The sequence below is a fragment of the Lissotriton vulgaris genome, chromosome 3_1 (assembly GCF_964263255.1).
Source record: "Lissotriton vulgaris chromosome 3_1, aLisVul1.2, whole genome shotgun sequence".
Classification (NCBI taxonomy): domain Eukaryota; kingdom Metazoa; phylum Chordata; class Amphibia; order Caudata; family Salamandridae; genus Lissotriton; species Lissotriton vulgaris.
In genome coordinates this window covers 1,974,243,232-1,974,263,179 of record NC_141689.1, presented here as the reverse complement: position 1 = coordinate 1,974,263,179, position 19,948 = coordinate 1,974,243,232, and the positions used below count along the sequence as shown (strand labels likewise).

The following is a 19,948-nucleotide window of genomic DNA, read 5'->3' as shown; positions in this document are numbered from 1 at the left end:
TCAAGAAGGGGGTTCGTCGAAGAGCTAGGTTTTGAGGTTTCTTGCGAAGATGGGGAGCGATGTTATCGGTCTGAGGTGGAGCGGAAGGTCCTTCCAGGCACTGACAGCGCGGAAGGAGAAGGAGCGGCCTCCCGATCTTTTCTTTCTAGTGTGGGGGACCAGGGCGTAGGAGAGCTGGGCTGATCATAGGGTCCTTTTGGGTGCGTGGAACTTGAGTCTGCTGTTCAGGTATGCTGGTCCGGTGTCGTGGAGGGCCTTGTGAGCGTGGGTTAGCATCTTGAAGGTGACTCGATGGGGAGCCAGTGGAGTGTGCGCAGGTGCTGAGAGACGTGGCAGTGGCTTGGTAGGTTCAGGACCAGTCTTGCAGCAGAATTTTGGATGTTCTGTAGCTTGCTGGTGAGGTTTTTGTTTATTCCGGCAGAGAGTGTGTTGCCATAGTCCAGCCTGCTGGTGGCCAGGGTGTGAGTGACGGTCTTTCTGTGTTCGAGGGGATCCATTTCAAGGTCTAACGTAGGAGGCGACGGGTGTGGAAGCAGGAGGACGAGACAGGGTTGATCTGGCGATCCATTTTGAGCTCAGAGTCCAGGATGATTCCCAGGTTACGTGCGTGGTCTGTTGGGGTGGGCAGGCTTCCGAGGGCGGGGGGCCACCAGGTGTCGTTCCAGGTGTCTGGGTTTGGGCGCATGATGAGTACTTCCATTTTGTACGTGTTTAGTTGTAGGCAGCTGTTTTTCATCCATTTGGCGACGGCTCCATACCTTCTCGAAAGTTGTGTCTGGCGGTGTTGGGTTCATTGGATAGGGAGAGGATGAGTTGGGTGTTGTCTGCGTATGACACAATGTTGAGTCCTTAAGTTCTGACAATGGGGGCGAGCGGAGCCATGTAGATGTTGAAGAGTGTAGGGCTGAGGGAGGACCCCTGGGGGACTCTGCAGGTGGTAGGTGTAGAGTCTGAGAGAAAAAGGGGGAGTCTGACCTGCTGCGTTCTGCCGGAGAGAAAGGAGGGGATCCAGTCGAGGGCCTTTTCTTGGATCCCTGCGTCGTAGAATCTGCGTATTCGGGTGCGGTGAGAGACTGTGTTGAACGCCGCTGAGAGGTAGAGGCGGATGAGGGCTGCTGTTTCTCCTTTGTTCAGTAAGGTACAGATGTTGTCTGTTGCGGCAAGGAGGGCGGTTTCCATACTGTGGTTTTTTCTGAAGCCGAATTGGGAGGAGTCAAGGATGTTGTGCTCTTCCATGAATGTGGCGAGTTGGCTGTTGATGGCTTTCTCAATGACTTTTGCTGGGAAAGGGAGCAGGGAGATGGGTCTGTAGTTTTTGAGATCGGTGGGGTCCGCCAAGGGTTTCTTCAGGAGGGGGTTGATCTCAGCGTGTTTCCATCATCAGGGAACGTGGCAGTTGCCAGGGAGCGGTTGATGGTGTGGCAGAGCATGGGTGCGATGGTGTTGGCGGCTCTGTTGAAAATGTGGTGGGGGCAGGGATCCGTGGGGGCCCGGAGTGGATTGACTTCATCGTCTTCAGTGTGTCTTTGGTGGTGAGGGCTGTCCAGTTGTCTATTATTGACTTCAGGGTGTCGGGTGGTTGGTGAGGGTTCAGTGTGTTGTTGTCTTTGTCGAAGTTGTCATAGATGCTCTTGATTTGGTGGTGGAAAAAGGTGCTGAGTTTGTCGCAGAGGTCTTGTGAGGGAGGGATGTTGGTGGACTCGCTGGTGGGTTGGGCGAACTTCTTGATGATGTTGAAGAGTTCTTTGCTATTGTGTGCATGACTGGAGGTTCTGTCTTAAATCGCTTTTTTCCTCGTTTTTCTGATGAGTTGGTGGTGGGCGTTGGAGGTGGCTCTGAAGTTGTTGTGGACTTCTGCGGATTTGGTGTTCCTTCAGGCCTTTTCGAGGCGGCTGCAAGTGTGTCTGGACTCTCGAAGTTCGGTGGTGAACCATCTGGCTTTCTTGGCTTGGGTGTGGTTGTTTTTTTGAAAGGGGCTATGGTGTTGGCGCTGTCGGAGATCCATCTGTGCAGGGTTCGGGCTGCGGTGTTGGCATCGACATTTTCCGCAATGGTTAGGGTGGAGTTGCTGAGTGATGAGGTTAGCAGTTGGTCGGTGATTCTGGTCCAGTTTCTTCGTGGGAGCCTGTGCTGGTGTCTGAGGATGGTGGGTGTTCTGAAGGTGAAGTGGACGCATCGATGGTCAGCCCATGGGAGTTCAGTGGTGTGGCTGAATGTGATGGAGTTTCCTGTTGTGAAGAGGGGGTTGAGGATGTGTCCTGCTGAGTGCATGGGGCCGGTCACGATTTGGCGGAGTCCAATGTTGTGGAGGTTGTCCAGGAGGGATGTGGTGCTGGGTCCAGTTGGTTGTCGAGGTGGAAGTTGAGGTCTCCCAGTAGGGTGTAGTTAGTGGACTCGATGGCATGCGGGGAGATTATGTCCATGATGGAGTTGGCGAAAAGTCAGCGAGGTCCAGGGGGTCGGTAGATGAGGGATCCACAAAGGGTGGAGTTAGAGCTGGCCAGTATCTTGAAGTGAAGGTGTTCCATCAGGTCTGTGGGCTCGTCGGGGAGTGTGCTCAGGCGGAGGGTGGATTTGTGGACGATGGCGATTCCTCCTCCAAGGCAGGTGGGGCGGTCCTTCTTGGAGATCTTGTATCCTTGGAGAATGGCGATGGCGATGTCCGGTCCCGAGGTGGTGTTGGTCCAGGTTTCGGTAAAGAATGCTACGTCCGGGGTAGTTCTGTCGAGGAGGTCCCAGATTTCACTGGTGTGTTTGTGGAGCGATCGGACGTTGAGGAGTATGCATTGCAGGGTCTTCAGTTTGGTTGTGTTCTTGCAGGCGGATTGTGCTGGGTCAGTGGTCTTGGCGGTGCTGCAGGTGTGCCGGCAGCAGTGACAGCTGAAGGGTCCGTGGTGATGCTAGCTTGCAGTTGTTGTTGAGGCCTGGGTTGAGAGCGAGGAGTGCTGCTGGGTCATAGCGTTGGCGGTGCAGAGATCCAGGGTTCCTGATGTTAGTCGCAGTCGGGTCGCAGACAGGGTAGACGTGCCTGCCTTTGGCGCCCCTGCGGCCGCCATTAAGTAGGGGTCTGGGAGGGCTTGACAGCTGGGTGGCGGGAGCGGGGAGGGGAGCTGGTTTGGGCCGATCGCGCTGTTCGTGCTGGGGGGGAGGGGCCGTGGGGGCAGCAGCGGTGGGGGAAAACGGGCTAAAAAAGGCTAGAGGAAAAAGGCAAAAAGAGAGAGAAAAGTGTAAATAAGGCAGCAAAAGTGCAAGAAAGAGTGACATGGAGGACACAGGAGAGTGAAAGGGGAAGATTGAGATGAGGATAAAAAACAAGTGAAAAACGGAGGAAAGACACAGGAGAGTGAAGGGGGGAGCTTGAAATGAGGGGAAAACAACAGAAAATGGAGGTTAAGACCCAGAAGGAGAGTGAAGGGGTAAGATAGAAGTGAGAGAAAAAACAAGTAAAAAAGGAGAGAAAAAGCGGAGCAAGAGAATGGAGTCAGAGGTCCACTGGACCACATGGGATGAGGCGCTGGTGAAACCTGCGGGTGGAGGAGGGCCTGGAACACCAACACTCGAGAGTGTAGGGGCTCGGGGAAGGCCTCACATAATGGTGGAGCTGCAAGGGAGGGAGAGCAATTTCACAGACGATGAGTCAGTCGTCTTGCTTCACATTTCATGTATTAAAGTGTAAAAGAACTAGCACAGTAAAGAAAGATATTTAGGTGTCAACATTATTTGAACACTACCCAGATCCAAACGTTGAACTTGGGCGTCGACTTCAAAGCTCCCAGGAAAAGATCCATTGTCATCCTTGTGCTCCAAAAATTAGGGATGCTTATCGTGCCTGGGCTTTAGGAAACCCATGAATGTAATGTCATACAGAGGCTTAGCTAAGACAATGTTTTTAGAGAACAGAAATACAAGTCAGTAAGACCGCTCAGCGGTTAGTGGCATGCCAGCCGTGATGTCCCGTCTCAGAATATAATATGTTGTAATGAAAAATGCCATTCAGAATGTCTGGAGGTGGTGCTTGGGGCTGCTCTGCTCCAGCTATGCACCCTCGGGCCTTAGGGAGAGTGCAGTGGGAACGAGAGTTATGTACAGTGTAAATAATCCCCATATTTTGGGCAGCGGGCATCATGACCACCTGATATCATCTTTCCGTGGAGCCAGCTGTTCTGGAGAGCTTCTGGCTCGAGCCATGTGACACCGTCAACACATTCGAGATTCGTTCGTAAACGCTGACTAAAAACTCTAGTGCAGCGATGACGGAGCTTGAGGAAAATCGCGCCTTTACCGAGAGGCTATGCAGTGTCTACTTCACTGTCCTGGCTCTTTTCTGTTTTAAGTTGTTTGTGAAAATCAGCCTTGCCTTGCTGAGTCACTTCTACATTGTGAAGGGGAACCGCAAGGAGGCAGCAAGGATAGCGGCCGAGTTTTATTCTGTCAGTCAAGGGCAAGGTATGTGTTTGCTTATTCTCCCACCCCTCCCTTCGTCCATATGTTTGCTACCGCCATTAATACTGATATCTGGGGGGGGGGGGGGGGGGGGGGGGGGGGGCGGATGCGCTCTGTAATTGTCCGCTGGGAAGCAGAGAGTGGATTGAACTTTCTGTATCTGTTCATGCTCTTGAGTAGTAGTGTTTATTTTATACTTCAGTACAGACTCATTCCAACTAAGTACAAGGAAGGATTTGATAGCACCAGCACTTGCTTACGGCAATCAAAATAATGGTAGAAGTCAGTTTAAGATTGTTGATAATGTATAAACAATAGTCCCCTGGAACAATGCAATGCAGTGCAGTGTTGTATGAAACATTCAAACCCAAAAAAGTGACTGTGATGACCACCTCCCTAGCGTATTTATTGGAGCTTGTGTCGATGTTAATGTATTTTCCTTAGCTGAAAATTCCTAAACAATACACGTTTGCTTAGATAACGTGATATTCACAAAGGTGATGAAGCTATATTAAAGGTCAAATGGCAACAAACGAGGAATGATAATAAAAGGTTTACTACCCTGATCTGTGAAGTGCACATGGCAAGGGGAAGCAACACATTTTGAATGAATGAGCCTCATGAGCGCCACTGCGGTCAGCTGTTATGCAATAGTGTACGGTGTCGCGAGGAGGACGGAACTATCTTTTACAAACCGGAAATGATCCGTCAGAGAACATGATGTGCAATGCTTTTGTTCCATTTCTCTACCGCATCTTGTAAGAGATCACTTTTCATTTATTTTCTGAGAGTTTTCAAACTTTCTATCGCGTGCCAAGGTTAGCTCATTGAGGACAACAAAAAGAAGGTCTGTCATTTCAAGGTATAAAAGTAGCTCTGGTAACTGACTGCTAACGAAAGGAGGCATTTCAGACAGATTCAAATGTAAGCCCCTAAGATTCGGTAAATACTTTGTCTTTTGGAGAATGCTTGGGGAGTGGCATTTTAACTGTGTTTCCTCTGTTTTTTTTAACCCAAGGAGTATTCCATGTGTTATTTGACGCTTGCTGTTGCTGCAGCTAGTGGGTGGCATCCTCCTCGCTCTCTACAGCAATGTGGCTGGATTTATCAGTATGGAAAGGATCACGGCTTTGCAGTGGGAATACATGACTAAGCTACCCTGGCAGTGCAGTCAGATGTTTCGAAAGGTTAATGCCGTTCTGTTTTGTCTAGCATTTGGTTTCCAGAGATCCACTAATTCTCTTCTTGCCAAGGGTTATTATTGACCAACCAAGGACATAATTTAAGGATTGCCTCAAAGGTATTGTTTTGTATTGTATTGCTGCATTTATATAGTGCTACTACCTGTATGTGGGGTGCTGAAGCACTTGCCTACATGCAGGGCACAAGTCTTATAAAAAGAAGTGGGGGAACTGACCATGTTGGACACTATGCAAGTGACATCATGACGCATGCCATCACAGCACATGACGTCACGACGTAGCGCTATAAAAAAAATAAAATAGCGTAATTTAGATTATTTGTGTAAATACAGGGACAGACCACCCCATCTGACAGTGACTGCACTTATATACAGGGACAGAAGAAAGGCAAAAGCATGCCTCTCTTAAGTACCAGTGATGAGCTAGCAAGCTGTGTGCCTTTGTTTCTCCTCCGAAAGGCTAATGTCGAAGAAACTCTACACCGCCGATACGAAGGTACACCAGATCGAGCCCAAGAATCTCCACAACATTGTAGACCAGGAGCCGGCTGCCCTCAAAAAAATATCCCCAAGAAATTGGATGAATTTCGCTTTGACAGAAATGCCACAAAGAGGACTTTAGGAACATCATGCCTTCCCTCCATGTGAGCCATGAAATGGCTTTCTAAGTCCTACCAGATTTAAATCCCGCCCTGATGAAGACCTTTGTTTGAAATATTTCACTCTGATCCTATCAACTGAAGGTCGAAAACGTGTTGCTTGACGATGAGGGAGGCTCAGATCAATCTAACTTAAAAATATTGATTTACATCAGGCTCAACTGAGCTGAAAAGTTAATTTTCCTCTGACCTCTCTAGGATCTTAACAAGGACAGTATTGAGGACTGAACAAAATATAGTCCCAACTGTACGACAAGGAAGTAGGACAGATCATTGTTGTTCATATGAAATGTGTAGTAACACTGCCTTAACCTGGTACCTAATTGCTTGTACGCTTTTTTCTAAGTATTATGTCACATTAATGTTTGTCATGTAAATAGTGCACATTTGTCTTGTGTTTCAAGTATTGTATGTTTCTAAACAGAAGGGGTTACATGTCCTTAAATATTATGTGATGGCAATCTCTGTTTTCTTATTTTGAAAAACAAAGAATGAATTCATAAATAAATGGTAGCCCGGGTTAATTGAGGTAACCACTGAGGCAAAATGATACATTGTTGGTGTTAGAGATATTTTGTTGTGCATAGATTTGTTTCTCCTCCATGGCATTTACATTTGTGTGAGGTTCCAGGACGCCTCCAGTCAAGATATTAAAAAAAAGAAGGCCTAATGGCCCCTTAACTTCGCCCCAGCTAGAGGTGAAAAAAAGCCCCTCTCGCTACCTGCACGTTGCTGCTGGGAATGGAAAGCAGACAACGTGCAGGCGCTGCTGAACGTGTCCCGGTGTCTTACACCAGAACAAGTTCAACATATTTGTGTTGGGCCCAACTTCTTGGCAGGGGGGACGGCATCCACCCTGTGAAAATAGTGTACCTGCGTGTACCCCCGTCACTCGCCCTGCCTACATGGGTAGCACGCTACACCTTGTAGGGTGTGTGGTTGGAAGGATGTTGTCTTTGTTTTGGTTCTATGTGGGAAGAGTTCTTATATTGTGCGTGATGACCACTGAGGTTATTTATGGGATGCAGCATGTAGCATTGTGGTTGATGAGGAAGTGTGAGAGATAGATGCACCTTTTTATAGTTTTCAGTATGCTGTTATCCTTAAACAGCTCTGCTGGTCCCTTTTTAGTATTTCTTATCACATAGTCTGCTTGGCTGATTTTTGCACTGGGTTGTCCAATCAGAGATTTTGTGTATAGTTGTGGCCCTGAGCTGGCATAGTTGGAGGGAGAGAGAAGTGGAGAGCTCTGTTGGGATGGGCATTTTTATTATTATTCCACATCTAAATGTCTTTGTGAGATGTAAAGAAGTGGTCAGATTGTATAAATATTTGGGACCTGCAGTGCTGACTATATTAAAGTACTCCGAATTGTTCAGCAGTGTGTAACAGCTGGGATCTCTTTAGTTATTTGATGCCTGTTCATTTAGTGATGTTTGTGTTTTTTGTTTGCACACTGCTGGTGATGGACAACCCTCATAGCAGATCTGTCTTGTGAATTAAATAAGTGTAAGTTACAATTCCCTACTGACTAGTGTGTATTATGGTCTTAATATTATTGTGGGCCATAACTATTATATATTCATGTACATAACTATATAATGCCACAGAGAACCATAGGTCAGCTCTTAGCTCACATGCACATCAAAAGTAGTTTGCTGGTTGAGTTGTTTACAATTTCTGGGCTGTAAGCTGATGATTGCTCTTGCTGGTGCAACTGTTGCCTGGGCTCTGTTGCTGGGGTGTGGGTGATACAACTATCTAGGAAGTATCCATATGTTCAACTGCCTTTGAATGTGTATATGCTCCTGGGTGCTTCCAATGTTGGCTGGTGGTGAGTTCTAGAGCTTGGTGGCTTGTACTGAGAAGTGCCACCTACAGATTATCTATGGTAAAGTGGTATGATGAGAAGTTGTGCAAGCCTGGACCACAGAGTTCCCCTTAGCTTTTATTGCTTGCATGTAACCTGTAGGCATAGCATTTCTTTCCTTCACGAGACTCTGTGGACAATACAGAGTACCTTGTACATTGCCCTTCTAGCTGTAGGTAGCCAGTGGAACGATATCTGGAGTCTTGCATTCTCTTGAGTGAAGAGCGAAAATAAGGCATACAGAAGCTTCTTGGATGAGTTGCATTTCGCCTATGACGAATGCGAGTATGCCAAGGTATAGGCTGTTGGTATAGTCAAGCTAGGAAATTACAAATGTGATTATGGCTTACAGTTTTATGTTGGTATGCAAAGCATGGGAAGATGCAATGTAGTGTTGTCACTGTGCAGAAGGTACATTTTGTGATGTTAACATGTGGTATTAAAGGAAGGTCTGAATCCATGGTTACTCCTAGGTTACTAACTTATCTTGATGTTGTTGAAGGGGCTTTAAGTCCTCTAGATCATATGCCCATGGGCTGGTATTTTGCCATTCTCTACAGGTCACAATATCTGTCTTTGCAGTATTGCGCTTTAGATTCTTATTCATCATCCATGTGTTAATGGCACAGAGTCAGTTATCAGTTGTGAATTGTGAAAGTCTTCAGGACTATCCATTTTTAAATGTTTAGTGTGTCATCTGCACAGTTGTAACAGGTGAAGTTGTATTATTTAATCAGATTTGGTAAGACGGTTAAGCAGATGTTAAATATTAGAGGGGATATGATGGACCTCTGAGGAATGCCACAGTGTTGTGGGCGAGGAGGTGATGTGAAAGGTGGTAGGTCGACTACACTTTGTCTTTCAGGTAACCGGGCTAACTACTTTATACTCCTTCACAGCCTATTCAAGATTTAACACACTGATCACAAAATCAATATCAAGACTGGAAAACAAACAGGACTGTAATTGAGACATGTTTACTTCTTTAACTATCGTAATCTTACCACGGTGAGCCAAATTCAAAGGCTCCTGAGATGAGCTAATAGTTCAAAAAAGGAACACAGGTAGGAATTCTTGTTCCCAGCAGCAATGGTGTAGTCAGGAAGTGGAAATAGTGAAGAATGGAGATGAGCTGCTGTGCTGTGTCTCAGTTGCCTGGCATCTGCCATAAATCTCCTCACTGTCCCTTTGGTTCCTTTGTCACAGCCCGAGTCATGGCATATACTTTACTGGTACTCCAGACCATTTGAAGCATCATTTACCCACATATAAGCTCATATATCCAGGCATAGCCTCATATGACCAAATAGTGCCTTATGTGATTAGGTTCTAACTTTCAAAACATTCTCAGCTAAGTCATTTACCGAAAGAGATAAGCAGCAAATCAAGGTGTGCATCAATGCTACATTGTGATTAAATTAGCCAAACATATTATTCATGTTTCCTCCTAAAACAGCCGGGCTTATCCATAGGTTGTGGACTGCATTCTCCTGTCAGGCTATTTACCCATTACCTACTTGTGTCAGAGAGTGGAGTCAACTACTCACTCATTCACATGTACTACCAGAGCGTGTGAACATTTCAATTTGGAATATATTTGGCTATGTGTCTATTTACTTTACATTGGTGATTCATTTATGCTGCTTTTTACAGTGTATATCATTTTGTGTGTTTTCAAAATGGAAAATAGTGTATTCTTTGTGCATTTGCATTTTTTCCATAGCAGTTAGCATTCTACTGTTATAAATACAAAGCGGGGCTGCTCAATTTTTAGGTTGAGCCCACTAGACAGTGCATGCGCTGTCTGTTGCAATGCGTATTGTGGCTTACTACGAACAATGTGGGGATTGGAACTAGCCCATTTCTCACCATTGATTGACATCCCGTGTCACTCTTATTTGCCTGCTTCTTATTGGTGTTCCAGTTTGTCATTCTTGTGTTTGTCCCAACCATGGAGCATTTCCACTTTACAATCTTTTTGATTGGCTGGAATCGCTGCTTCCACTGCTTGTTTTTCAAGCACTCATTTTTGCTTTTGTGTGAATAACCTCACTAGTGTGTGTATTTTTGAGCCGCCTCCCTTGTACTTCTAGCTTGCACTTTGTGTTGCTCTGTTCTATTCTGACTGCTTCTCTGCTCCGCTCCCTCCCTCTTGTGTTTGCCTGTGTGCTTCTTCCAGTTGCTTTTCACAAATCGTATCCTCTGTGTTTCTTTTCCCATAACACTGTGTTGCTTCTGCTCCCTCCTCTCCCTGTTGCTTTTGTGTCCCCTCCAGCTATCCTGTAGCTTTAATGTAATCTATAGTGTTGTTCCAGCAGTTCTCCCACCTTGCCCCATGTTTCTTTACTATTCCCCCTCTCACCGTCCCATTTGCTGTTTTGCTGTTAGCCCCACAACCCTTGTTTTGCTTCCCCCCTCCTCCACCCTCCCCTGTGTTACTTTTGCTTCCCCTACCCACTTAAAAAAAGCTTTTCTTAGTTACAGCTCTAACTCAGTTTGGTAACTGAAAAAAAAAGTACACGTCATCTTGATTTTGTGGAAATGACCATGGGTGGTGTTGAGACCTACAAACTGATGCAGGCAGCTGCCTCAAAGACATTTGTTAACATTTTAACCACGCTAAAGACCATCGCGTATACAATGCACCATGCCTAAAAACATGTCAAAGCCAATAGGTAACAAAGGTGAGACCAATTGGCTTTGCAAATGCCTGTTCGTATTGTGTGCTCATTAGATGGATGGTGGTAGGCATTTTAGAATGTTGAGGCTGACTGGAATTTTTGTCAGGTTTGAGTAAGGGAGATACAGTCAGAAGGTGTGACGAGAAAGTGCTGTGAAGACAGATCTCTAGGATCTGTGGCAATTTACTCCAGGCTATTAAGCCTGGAGTAATTCCCTAGGAGGTCTCCCTCTGCAAAATTTTCTATTTCCTCTTATGCAAATAGTGTTTAAGGGGACCCAAATAGGCTCTTTTGATCACACACTCTAAACTGGAGACGTCTTTCCCGTACTACTGATGAAGCTAGGTGTAGAGATAATACTTACATGGATACGGAAAAAATAAGCTTGGTGATCCCATTGATCACTGTGGCTTTAACAGGGGACACTGACAAGCTCCCAGTCCGGAAACAGCTCTGGTGACACAGTATGAGTGTGAGCATGAATGACTGTGTAGGTGACCCCATTTCTTGGAAAAAGAAAGAGAATAATTTTCCTAAGGACTGTTCGAATAGTCGATAGATGGCTATAAATGCTATGGACATACCGCTCTGCTTAAGTTTAACAGGGAACATTGCAGGTTTATCTGGTCAAGTCCTGTGCAGCAATTTTAGGTTTGCAACCTCTCCTCAGAGGCTTGATTTGTCTTAACTATATTAGTATTACCGCCTCGAAACATGTACTCGCCCACTTCCAATGTCAAGTCAGATTTGATCAGGGCTATTTTTAGAACCTACTAGTCTGTTCTGGCAGTGAACTTGAGCTGGAAAGGAACATGTGTTCTGTTCATTCAGAAAGTCAGTGAACAATAAAGATGCCATTAACTATTTTTTTTATCTTGACACATTTGCAGTCTGTTCAATGAAAGAGGTCAAATGTCAGTTTGTCTTTTTACTAATTGCTGCTTGGAAAAATTAGTTTATTTTCTCTTACTACAGTTAGGGTTTTTCCTCAAGTGAGCTGTCTGAAGATGTCAATTTTTTTCCAACACATAACATTTAAACAAAGCCTGTAAGTGGATAATACACATATTTCAAAATATATATGGAATTTTGAAAGGACATTTTTTTGTAAATAAGAAGTGTGATGCAAACAAAGATTTAAATAGGAGCAAAACAATTCAGAACACTGTACTTGGTGATGTGCAAATGACAGATATTTGCAGAAATTTGATTTCCAAATATTATTGTTTGTACACCATATAATGTTATCAATAATACCACTTCAGGAGGACATTTTATGGCCTCTTCAGTGTAAAAACTGCTGATTGCAAATGATAGTGTGCTACCACTTCATGCTTTAGCTATGCATTTATTAAAAGTGATAGTTATTAAACATGATTTGAGGAACATTCCTTTCCCCGGCCAGATGGCACGGCTGTTAAAAAAGTAAAAGGGAAGTCCGGGTTCATGTACACCCTATATATGTCCAGATTTGTATTCTATATGGAGCAAAAGTTTGGTCTAGGAAATCAAACAAAAGAGTTTTTTTGTACTGCAGACATGCTGAATTCTTATACTTGAAGGTGCTCTCATATGTGATCATGAAGAAAATGGCAGCTCAGTGAATTAAAATATTTGCCCACGATCACATAATTTGAAACCAGTCTATGGCTAACGTGCATTCCAAATAGGTTGAGTAGAATATGTAAGTCACTAGACTTACAGGTCTAGTAATGCTTTTATGATTTTTTGAGGCCTGGTAATTTGCTAGGTTGAGGATATTTTAAAAGCTAAAACAGCAAATGTTTCAGGAACGTGTAATGCTGTAATTTCCAATGGTGCTAATGCAGCATTTAGGAACTACTGGCCAGATGTACTAACCATCTTTAGGTTTCTCCTGCACTGTGCTTGTGAAATCTCTTGTATTTAATATATCTTAAAACAGGGCTCTTATCAGTTTCCATCACTGAATTACTGTGTTCATTCACTTTTGTGTGGAACTTATTTTTGGTAACTTTACCTGGTTGCATGCATTTATGATGCTTTTACTAAAACTGTTCACACTTGTCCCGCTAGACATCTCCACCGCGTCGATGATACGCAGCATGTAGGAGTTCTACTTGCTGGGGGACTAGGTTGACGGTTGAGTCGATCCTTGCCTACATAATTATGTGCCATCTGGCCCGCTCACTATGCTGATGCTACAAGTACAGCTGCTTAGCTAATTGTATGGCTAAATAATACAATTTTCAATTATTATTATTTTATTTGTACACATTATATATAGCAGAGTGACTTACAACTTTGGTCCTGATGAATGTCTTCAACTACACAGTCATGCACTGCAGAAACATATTGACCACAAGATAGCGTAATATCCATATTCCTATTTCACCACGCTTTTAATTCCTATCCTTTAGGGCATTCGAATAAAGTTTTTTTTGCCACCCATGAGGTAGTTTTATTCTGCCCCCATAGGTAGTAGTACTAAATGTGCTATAAAACATCCATTCTACTTTCCTACGGGAAAGTCATAGCCCACACTGGGTACCTTGCAGTCCCAGTGTGTGGAGGGGACCCTATGATGAAACATGTCACTCTAGGGTGAGTGAGGGTTCTCATCCGAATACAAGCGGTGCTCCACATTCCCCCACATCTCCTTTTCTCTATACCCCCATACATAATGTGAGTTGATATTCTAGTTTGGAGGAGTACAGCTGAAGTTGGGTAATTTACGCTCCTTTGAGACCCCCCTTTGGGTGAGACACACACTGCTTAAGTGCCATTCACTATCAAGATAAGATCTCTTCCTACGGAAAAGGCAGACAGATTCTAACAGTATGCTGGAATGCTTGTTTTTTATTACTTAGTTGTGTAAAGCAGATGCTTTAGCCTTAGAACATTTGTGGCATTTCCTGTTCATGCCTCAGTACCTTTTTTTGCACTTAGTATACATTATCGGATAGATTTTGTTCAACTTAATCTCTTTGGTCATTATGATCAAATTCTAAATGTTATGATAAACGTTGCATATTAAAAATAAAGTTAATATGCACAAGCTATGCCATATTGTATTACTAAACAGGCAGCCACAAGTGCAGTTACCTTGCAGACAACAGGGTAATGATTTTATTGGTGCAGCAGGTGCAGTAGCACCAGGCCCAAACGTTATCAGAACTCCTGTAAACATATAATATTGCTATATTTGAATACTAAACATGCAGTCACAATTGGAGTTACCATGCAGTTGAAAGGGACTTGATTTGAATGGTGCAGCAGGTGCAGTGGCATGGGGGCCAAAAGCTCTAGGGACCCCACTAAACCCAGATTATTGCTAAACTTTAAAACTAAACAGGCAGTCATAATTGCAGTTACCTTGCAGCTAACAGGGTCATGATTTCAATGATGTAGCAGGTGCAATGACACCAGGACCAAAAGCTCTAGGCACCCCACTAAACACCTATAGTTGCTATGTTTTACTACTAAACAGGCAGCCACGAGTGAAGTTACCTTGCAGATAACAGGGTCATGATTTGAATGATACAGTAGGTGCAGTGGTACCAGGCCCAAAAGTTGTCAGAACTCCTCTAAACACCTAATATTGCTATATTTTACAACTAAACACACAATATTTCTATTACATCAATTAATTATATTGTATCCCTCTTTCATTTTATTTTTCAAAATGTTGCTATTACTTACCCGCACTATACCACAGTAACAGCACAATCTATTGACTTTTTGTACCTAAACGAGTCAGAACACTTTACCAGACTTTCTGTAACTTATATTGTCCAACTACTCAGCAATCTACAACTTACAACAAAAAACAGATTATTATTAATCACATAGGCGAAACCTAATGCATTTACCAATGCTTGTTGTGGTAGCAAACACACTAAACGGAGATTGAGAATACAAAAATAGATTTTCCAATGTAAAAATCTAATTTTATGAGTCAGCAAAGTTTTCCAACTTCTAAAAAGGGATTCTGAATGGATACCGATTAAGTATTTGGAAAGGGCATGTTGCAGGCGTCTCTACAAAAAAACAAATCAGTATGTGATGTATCACTGTTTTGTGACCAAAATCCGGTCACAAAACGTTGAAAAACTGCACACTGCCAATTTGGGGTGGTAAACTAATCACTTTGTGAATGTAGTAAACAAAATGCTGGAGAGTAGACAGTGGCCAGGGAACCACTTTCAACTATCAAACACATATTCAAAAAGAAGTAAACTTTTGTTTTTTAAATGCAGCACCATTTCATTTATGGAAAACAGGCTGCGCTAAAAGAAAACCTTATTTCAAGTCGATCACAGACATGGTGATATGCTGACCCTAGTATGCTCCTATCCCTGCGAGGGCCACTAAAAGTAGTGAGTTGCAATTTGCAACCTATTTCTTTAGTATTCACAAGGTAGGTTGGATTTCAGCTTTGATTCAAAATTTAACAAACAGACCTATTAACACATAGGTCGGTTCATAGCATTTCAATATCTGGTCTCAAAATGAATGGTTGTAACTTGCAGCAAGTTTTTTGAGACCAGCATTCAGTACATCTGGCCGATAGGTCTTACTTATATTTTGGCGGACTATGCACTCCTCTTTATTTGTTCCGCCACGCTATTAAGAGTCAGGGGAATCTCCATGTTTCTGACAGTATATCCTCCGCTGGCTCTGCTGGTGGAAACCTGACACTGACGGCCCGACTGACATTGGGCCTCAGTTAAAGTAACTCGGACTTTCTGCACCATTTGGCATGGATTTTCAGGTGTGATTTTTTAGGTCTCGCCTACGCAGCGCACATGCGCGCTGCATAGAAAGAGACCTAATGCCATCGGCACATATTTCCCAGCAAACACATGCACACGTTGCATTGCTTGCAATGGCAACGCGTGCACGTGTGACGATTTCCTAATGGGAGCGCGCAGCGCCATATGGTGGCGCCATATGGTGGCACGCTCCCGCTAGGAAATCGTGCATGCCCCCTCCCCTGCTACCGAGGCACGCGCTTGTTTTGTTTTGTTTTTTACTGTTTTTGCCATCGTAATTAAAACTCCTAGACTTGATATGTTCACATTGTTGAGTCGGCAGCGGGGATCTCTTGTTGCAGGCACCTGACCAGAAAAGAAAAGCATATGTATATATCCACGTTCTAAACTTAAATTGTATTTTTACTCTTCTAAAATGCTCCTATCAAAAATTGTCAGTGTTTACATGCCATCGATTTCTTCTGTGGGTTATAACTACGTTTAGCCACTAGGTGGTTGTGTTATACTATATTTGGGAGGAAGATACAGAGACAGCCAATCCCAGCGACCACCCAGTGGAGCTCAGAAACAACCGGGAGCGCCACGAGGAAACTACTGGCCCTGTGTCTGGAGGTGCTGGCGCTGCTCACCCTGTTACCCATGCAGGTGAGCGCATGGGGGTCGCGGTGTGTGGGGGTAGGGGTTGGGTGGTATTATTTACTGCCAACATACTGGAACAGGGAGCAGACGCCACACACACTAACTGAACAGTGCAAGGCAATTGGCACAAGGGCGTGGTTATGGAGCGTGCAGCAGGTGCAGTGCCACCGGGGCCAAGAACCTTGAGGAGCACTCTACACCGCAATCAACTACCAAACCAGGCGTCATGCGTGCCTGTAACATCGAGAAGACACCGCTCCGAAAAATTGAACAAATCACAAAAATCAAATTCAGCAAAAGGATAGCCACTGTGACACCAGGGGTCGGGTTATTATTTTATACATCCACGTATGGAGCGCTGAAATAATAGCCCACAATCCCTCTTTGACGGAGAGTATCTTTTTATTGCAGTTTTTTTTTAGAACATTTGTAAAATGCGTAAGCCCAGCATTTTAACCCTCTCCTTTAAAAATTATGGCCATATCTACTTTATATAACTTCTTCATTCCTGAAATATCTGCCACTCCGGTGCAAGTCGAAAGCTCCTTTTTTCTGCCTCACCCCCACCACTGCTTCGGCAGTTCCCACATGTTGGCGTGCGCTTGATAGCGGTAACCTGATATATTGCTCCCCCCTCAGAGTGCGGTGTCAGGTGAGCATCTGGCTGCGGTGATTCGAATTAAACAATGAGGAACATTGTTGTGGCCTCTCCATGACTTATGTTCAAATTTACATGGCAAATGTAGCGCAGGTTCTCTTTTAGAATAGATTTGAAAATTTACTTGTGTGGGAGAAAGTGTTTGTCACATATCTAGGTTTCTTTATCCCCGCCCCCCCCCCCCCCCTCAACATATTTGTATATCATAAGTTTTTCTTCTGTTGTATTTCTCTCCCGCCCATACACATTATTTTGGTCTTCTCACTGGAAGGCGTTCACTTTGGTGCTTTTGTACTGTATTGTAGCTTCATTCATATAGCTTTTATTCACAGTGCCGGGTATCTAAGCGCGTTATCTGACGCTATACTGTAAAAGCGTTCTTGGATGAAAAGTTGTTGTGCCCGGTACTTAACGCCCTCTTCTCTCCCCAAATATACTTTTCTGAGGATCTCGCTCCCCCGCCGACTCCCCCCCACCACCCACGCCGTGGGTAAGTTTTCCTTGGAGATTAAGTAAAGTCTACAAGGTTTAAATCTACACAGTGACCAGGAAGGGAATTTCTGCACATTACCTGTCCTCAGTGCCTGAGCAACCAAAAACTGATATTCCAAGTACGTCATTGGGGGATTGCAACATGAGAAAAAGTCTGCCTCAGCTTGTCTATTCCAAGAGGTAAGGAATCCCTGACAAAAGTCCCACCAGCAATGGATTTGCCTGAGCACTGACACTCCCACTCCCTTCACGGACATGCACACTCCTCCTAGACTCATCTTTGTCTTAGATGTGAATCATTGTGCTATATAGCCCAATGCTGTTTCCTTGCTCTCCTTCATGCTCTCAATTGGAATGTTTTTTTTCTCTCAACTTTGGTAGAATCAGTCATTTCAGAGGTTCTACGGTCCTTCATAGGATGAGGAGCTGTTTCAAAGTAGGTTCTGTATGGAAAGAGAACAGATACCCAACATCTGCTGCCATCGAGTGGTATAAAGAACAATGGACTGGGATAGTGTCCAGAGTAATCAGCTGTAACTGAGATTAATTCAAACATCCCGCTCAGTGTTTTGCACTGAAATACAGGTGATGAGTTTAACAGGTATACCCCGGCGTGTGTCTTGTGCTTGCAGGTTTCCTTAGCTGCCTAAACGGGGAAGCTCGTAGAAACGGACAGCATTCATTCAGCGCTATAGTGTAATGAACTGGGCAGACCATTTTGTTCAGATTGGAAGCGCCTGGAGGTGGTTCAATCTGCTGTGGTGCTGTATCTAAGTCCTCGCACTCACACTCCACACACATCTGGGGCTTCCAAAGAGGCCCTGGTTGCTCCGGCACTTCGTGCAGACACAGGCCACGGCAGACACCAGGTAGAGCAGGCAGCAGAGGCAGGCAAAGAAGGAGACAGCCAGGTAGATGTTGTTTGATTGGTTGGAGGTTCTTTTCTGTCAGTTACCAGGGCGACCTCGGTTCCTTCCTCCCTCTCTCTCTGTGCAGCTGTTGCTGCCTAGAGTGGGGCCTGTCCTGCCCTTTAACCTAAAGCCTCCCCCTCCTGATATCACTGCTAGCGTAACCCACTCTGCATTCTTTAAAACATCTGGCAGTGGCAGCAACTGTTTTCTCTGGCTGTTTTATTTATTTATTTATTTATTTATGCGCTTTGATATAGTGTGGACTTTACCCGAAGGTGTCAGAACGCTTCACAATAGGAACAGAACTGATACATGAGAACATTACAAGTGAACAAATTACAAAAGCAAACGCTAAGTTACATGAGGCAAAAGTGACAATCGTGAGCAAACAAATACAAGAGGTAGCAAACGGTGCATTACAGGGGGAAAAAGTGACATGTGTGCAGGTTACAAAAGCGTACAAAGTACAAGTAGAGGTAAAATACTGCAATACATGCCAGACACTCAAACACAAGAACAAACGTTACGTAGGCAATGGTGCCACTTGTGCAAGTATCGAAAGCAAACAAAATGTACGAGGTAGCAAACAGTGTGTTACAAGAGAAAAGTGACGTGTTCATGTTACAAAAGAGTACCAAACACAGGTAAAAGGGTAATACTGCAATAAATGGCAGACTCTCAAACCACATGAACACACTGGGAAGGCACTTCCATAGTCATGGAGAATAGAATTCTCTATAATAAAAGGTCTGCCTTCAGATAATAGAGAGGGCATGAATTAAATTTGGAATTGTCTTTGAAGGAGGAGAACTTTGCGGTCAGTTTTGAAGGCCTGGGAGGAGGAGGTGGTCCGGAGCTGAGGCGGAAGTGAGTTCCAGATTCTCACCGCGTTACCTGAAAAGGATTGAGCCATCGATCTTTCCTTCTTGAAAGTGGGAGGTTCAAGCAGTACATTTTCCGCATTTCGTGATGGTCTAGAGCCTCCAGAGAGTTTCAGTTTATTCGCCAGGTAGCGAGGAGAGGAGGAGTGCAAGGCTTTGTGGGTGATGCAGGCAGTCTTGTAGATAGATCTTGCCTCGATGGGAAGCCAGCAGAGGGTGGATAACATAGGAGTGATGTGGTCGCTTCTTTTGGCCCCATAAATAAAAAGAGCTGCTGAATGGAGAACAGACTTAAGGGTCTGCTCCCATTCATTCCATCCCACTTTTTTCCCTTTCGTTACTCCAGTGCATTTGCAGACAGTCAATGGCACTGGTTGTTCGAGGCTGCGAAAGTCAATAAAAAAAAACTACAGAAAACGTAACATTCATTGTGCTGCAAACCAGCACTCATCGACAGAGAAAAGAAATGGAACAAAATAGCACGCAAGGCACAAAATGTAAAAATAAGTTCTTTCCAAAAAGAGGTTGTTTTTTTTTGCCTTTCCTATAAAACTCTAAAATCCCATATTCTGTATAAGAAACTTTAAACCAAAATAGCTGTCTTTTTTTGGGTGTCTACTTTGGAAACAGGGTTCCTGAACAAGTAGCTGCAAAGGTGCCCCCCTGTCATGGTTGACCCCCTTCAGCCAGTCCTGACTGCCTAGCCAGCAGCATGTATTTTCTGGATATTAACCCATATTTATAAAAAATAAAACTAAA

General features: G+C 44.4%; 1 protein-coding gene across 2 annotated transcripts in view; it reads left to right on the top strand.

Annotated features, from left to right (window-relative positions):
* Positions 1-4,204: 4,204 nt before the first annotated feature.
* ASB5 (ankyrin repeat and SOCS box containing 5) overlaps positions 4,205-19,948 on the top strand; it is a 585,404-nt gene continuing 569,660 nt past the window's right edge. For both annotated transcript variants that reach the window (XM_086962458.1, XM_086962453.1), the window contains exon 1: positions 4,205-4,446. In XM_086962458.1, the coding sequence (XP_086818584.1) occupies positions 4,251-4,446 (196 nt within the window). In that variant the 5' untranslated portion in view covers positions 4,205-4,250. The remainder of the gene's footprint in view (positions 4,447-19,948) is intronic.